The sequence below is a fragment of the Phytophthora parasitica genome (genome assembly GCF_000247585.1).
Source record: "Phytophthora parasitica INRA-310 unplaced genomic scaffold supercont2.7, whole genome shotgun sequence".
Classification (NCBI taxonomy): Eukaryota; Oomycota; class Peronosporomycetes; order Peronosporales; family Peronosporaceae; genus Phytophthora; species Phytophthora nicotianae.
This window is the reverse complement of record NW_008648993.1, coordinates 378908-382030: the sequence shown is the minus strand read 5'-3', so window position 1 is coordinate 382030 and position 3123 is coordinate 378908. Positions and strand designations below refer to the sequence as shown.

At 45.9% G+C, this 3123-nt stretch overlaps 2 protein-coding genes across 2 annotated transcripts; both read left to right on the top strand.

Annotated features, from left to right (window-relative positions):
* Positions 1-201: 201 nt before the first annotated feature.
* Positions 202-513, top strand: PPTG_05109 (hypothetical protein; the record flags this gene model as incomplete). Its single annotated transcript, XM_008898598.1, has 1 exon — positions 202-513. One exon carries the CDS (start codon positions 202-204, stop codon positions 511-513), a length of 312 nt encoding a protein of 103 aa, XP_008896846.1.
* Positions 514-1026: 513 nt separating this feature from the next.
* PPTG_05108 (hypothetical protein) lies at positions 1027-2388 on the top strand (the record flags this gene model as incomplete). Its single annotated transcript, XM_008898597.1, has 1 exon — positions 1027-2388. The coding sequence occupies one exon, from the start codon at positions 1027-1029 to the stop codon at positions 2386-2388; it is 1362 nt and encodes a 453-aa protein (XP_008896845.1).
* Between the last annotated feature and the right edge of the window lie 735 nt (positions 2389-3123).

Here is a 3123-nt window from a genome sequence, read left to right as displayed (position 1 = left end):
TGTCAGATCACCCCGTTAGTCTGTGTGAAAATTGCGGGAGGCTTTCGCCGCAACGCTATAGTCGCTGCAAGGCGCTCATCATATGCAGCCGGGAGTGTATGAAGAATGTATGGTGTCGACATAAGCCCGATTGTGACATGATCGTAGCGGCGACGGCGTATCTTGAGTCGATTTGGAGATCAAGGGTCTGGTGTGTCGTGCATGATCTCTGCTGGGACAAGCTTCTTATCGGTAATCGCTGCGTTGCTGTCTACCAACAGTATGGTGAACGACCTACCCGATCAAAACTTGACAATGGTCGCGGCTACCAAGTATCAGCTGTTCTTGGACATTTTGCGCGTGATCGATACGTGCTTCACCGCTAACCGTGGTTTGCCGCTACCAAAAAAGCTTATGTTGAATCGGTACTTCAGTATCATGTACCAACGCGCCAAAGAAATCTTCATGTTCAACCAATTTGCGGATCTTGATGCGCAGATCAAGACGGACCACGGCGATATCGCGAGCCACTAATGGCTGGATGGCATCTCAATGAAACCCGAGCGTGTAAATCGCATGACAAAGGGCACTTCGTCACGAAGATGAAGTGTAAAGTTTCTGTAGTTGCAGCTAATAATTCTTCGTGAAAAAAACGAAGTTCTATACTACCGGTACGTACAAGTTATTTCCAAATTCGCTGAGTCAGTTCATTCTGGATGAGCTTAACATGCGATGTTTATGCTACGCTACGGCTTGCGCCGTTCATTGGATAGGCACCGTACTGCACTCTTAATGCATTCGAGGCGACGCACCATCGAGGTTTCACAGGACAAACAGGATAGGACCTGTATCAGAGATACAGTATCTGCGTTCGTAAGCAGCGAAAGTTGACGCGCTATCGAGGTTTCACAGGATAAACAGGTTTGGATATGTATCTGAGATACAGTATCTCCGTTTGTAAGCAGCGTAGAAAACATGCTTAGTCACGGATGAACATTCTGGCCTGTTAGCGCCTCACATTAAAAATTGTGACCGGTGACGATCACAATGTCACGTGTGGATCGCAGTAAGCTTATGTGGTTGTTGGCTTGTGTGTGGTGCTTTACATCGGGAGTCATATTGTGCTACGTGAGCACCACGTCGTTCGCTGCCAATCAGTATCAGGCCTTACCGAAGTCCCAGTGGCCTCGATCGAAACCGTTAAGTCTACGGCTCCAGCATCATACCGACAATTCTCCGACAGAAGACAAATACGCACGAGGCATCGTCATGTGTCTGCACAACGGAATTGCTGCCATGGGCGCATCGCTCATACGAGAACTGCGCTGCTTGGGCAACACAGAGATTATTCAAGTCTATTATTGCTTTCCAGAAGAGATTTCGGAGGAGACTAGAGCATTGCTGACTCGCAATGATCCAAGAGTGGAGCTCGTGGATGTGTGCACTGAGGTTTTGTCCAAGAATGGATCTGAAAATCTGTTTCAGGGCGACGTTAAGTACGCTAAAACGTTCCAGAGCTACTGGATCAAACCTTTGGCGTTGTATCACACAAAGATCCGCGAAGTGATTTTGTTGGATGGAGATGCTGTGCTCCTGCGCGACCCGGCAGCTCTCCGCACATTGCCGGGTTATGTGCGGACAGGGACGACATTTTTCCGAGACCGGATTGCCAAGATGGACGCATTCTTAACCAAGTTGACAAGTGAAGGTGAAATGTACTTGCACTATTTGATCCGTGAGTTTCCTTACGACAAGTTTGGATTGAGTGGCGCTATGGCTTCCGAGCAAGTTAAGAAAAAGTTCTCATATCGAGGGGAGACTGCCCACGAAATGGACTCGTCAATGGTGCTGATCGACAAGACGAGAGCTGGAAAGGCGTTGGATATTTTGCGGGAGCTGATTTTTATTACCCGATTTTATTTACAATTTTCATGGGGTGATAAGGAGGCGTTTTGGCTCGCGTACGAGCTGGCACATCAAGATTATTTCTTCTCTCCTTGGGGAATGAGCCAGATAGAATCCGTACCAAACGACGATCGGTCTCACCTGAATACAATGTGTGGGAGTATGGCACACTTCATTCCTACTGAAAACGAAACAGAAGTACCCGAAGTGCTCTACTTTAACGGCAAGGCACTACTACAGCCATTCCCCAATGGAGTGGAGAAGACTATCATGGGCCAACGCACACGTATGTACAACCTCAATCCAGCGTACGTCTCGCCAAGGTATCGTCACGACGACTTTGACCTCTCAAGCTCCGAAACGTTTGAATGCATGGACAACATGGGATCTGTTCCACTGCCGCCTTACTTTTTCAGAAATTTGTTACGTCGACGTTTTCATTATTTCGCAGCGGAGATGAACGTGCACGAAGCCTTGGACAGCTGTCCGATACAGATAGATTGAAGCGGTTATTAACAAAGTCGCGCTGCGCACGAAGAAGCTCTGAAGTTTCGAGCATAGCCTGTTTACGTCAGCTCAAGTGTTTGGATTTTTATATTATTTGTCTTTTACAGCGATGTGTTACTGCGTGACGGCTATCTACACTGCTACCACAACTACATTCGGCAGGGGAGGTTGAATGTAGTGCTTCGGGAAGACTTCACGTTTCCCTTCTCTAGAGATGATGCTTTGAGACAGTGAAGAGCAAAAAATAATAAGGCTAAACAATATATTGCATATTACATATTTCATAATGTATTCTTACTGAAAATATTTTTTCAGCATATTAGCAACATATTGTTATAATGCTTTTGGCCAAAACACTTCACTTGATCCGATTATACAAATTAAAATACGTCATACGGATTTTACTCAATCACATGTCAGAATTTGGGCAATTTGGCCAATAACAAACGTTCGTGCCTGCAGTTCCGCTTGTCTAAATCTCACTATGGTACTCAAAAATGAGAAATTTACAATTTAGACCAATCACATGTCACTATTTGGGCTCAGTTTGGCCAATCGGATTTCAGTAGAGCGGGAGCCAATGGGCATAAGTCTAAAACAATATTTAGTTGTTCAGAATTCAATTTTCTACCAGCTACCGACTGCTCAACCTGTCTACATTACCGGAATGTCCTCCAGCAACAAGCCGCTCACGAACAAGCTCGTGGTCTCTCTCATGTTCACCAAGAATTC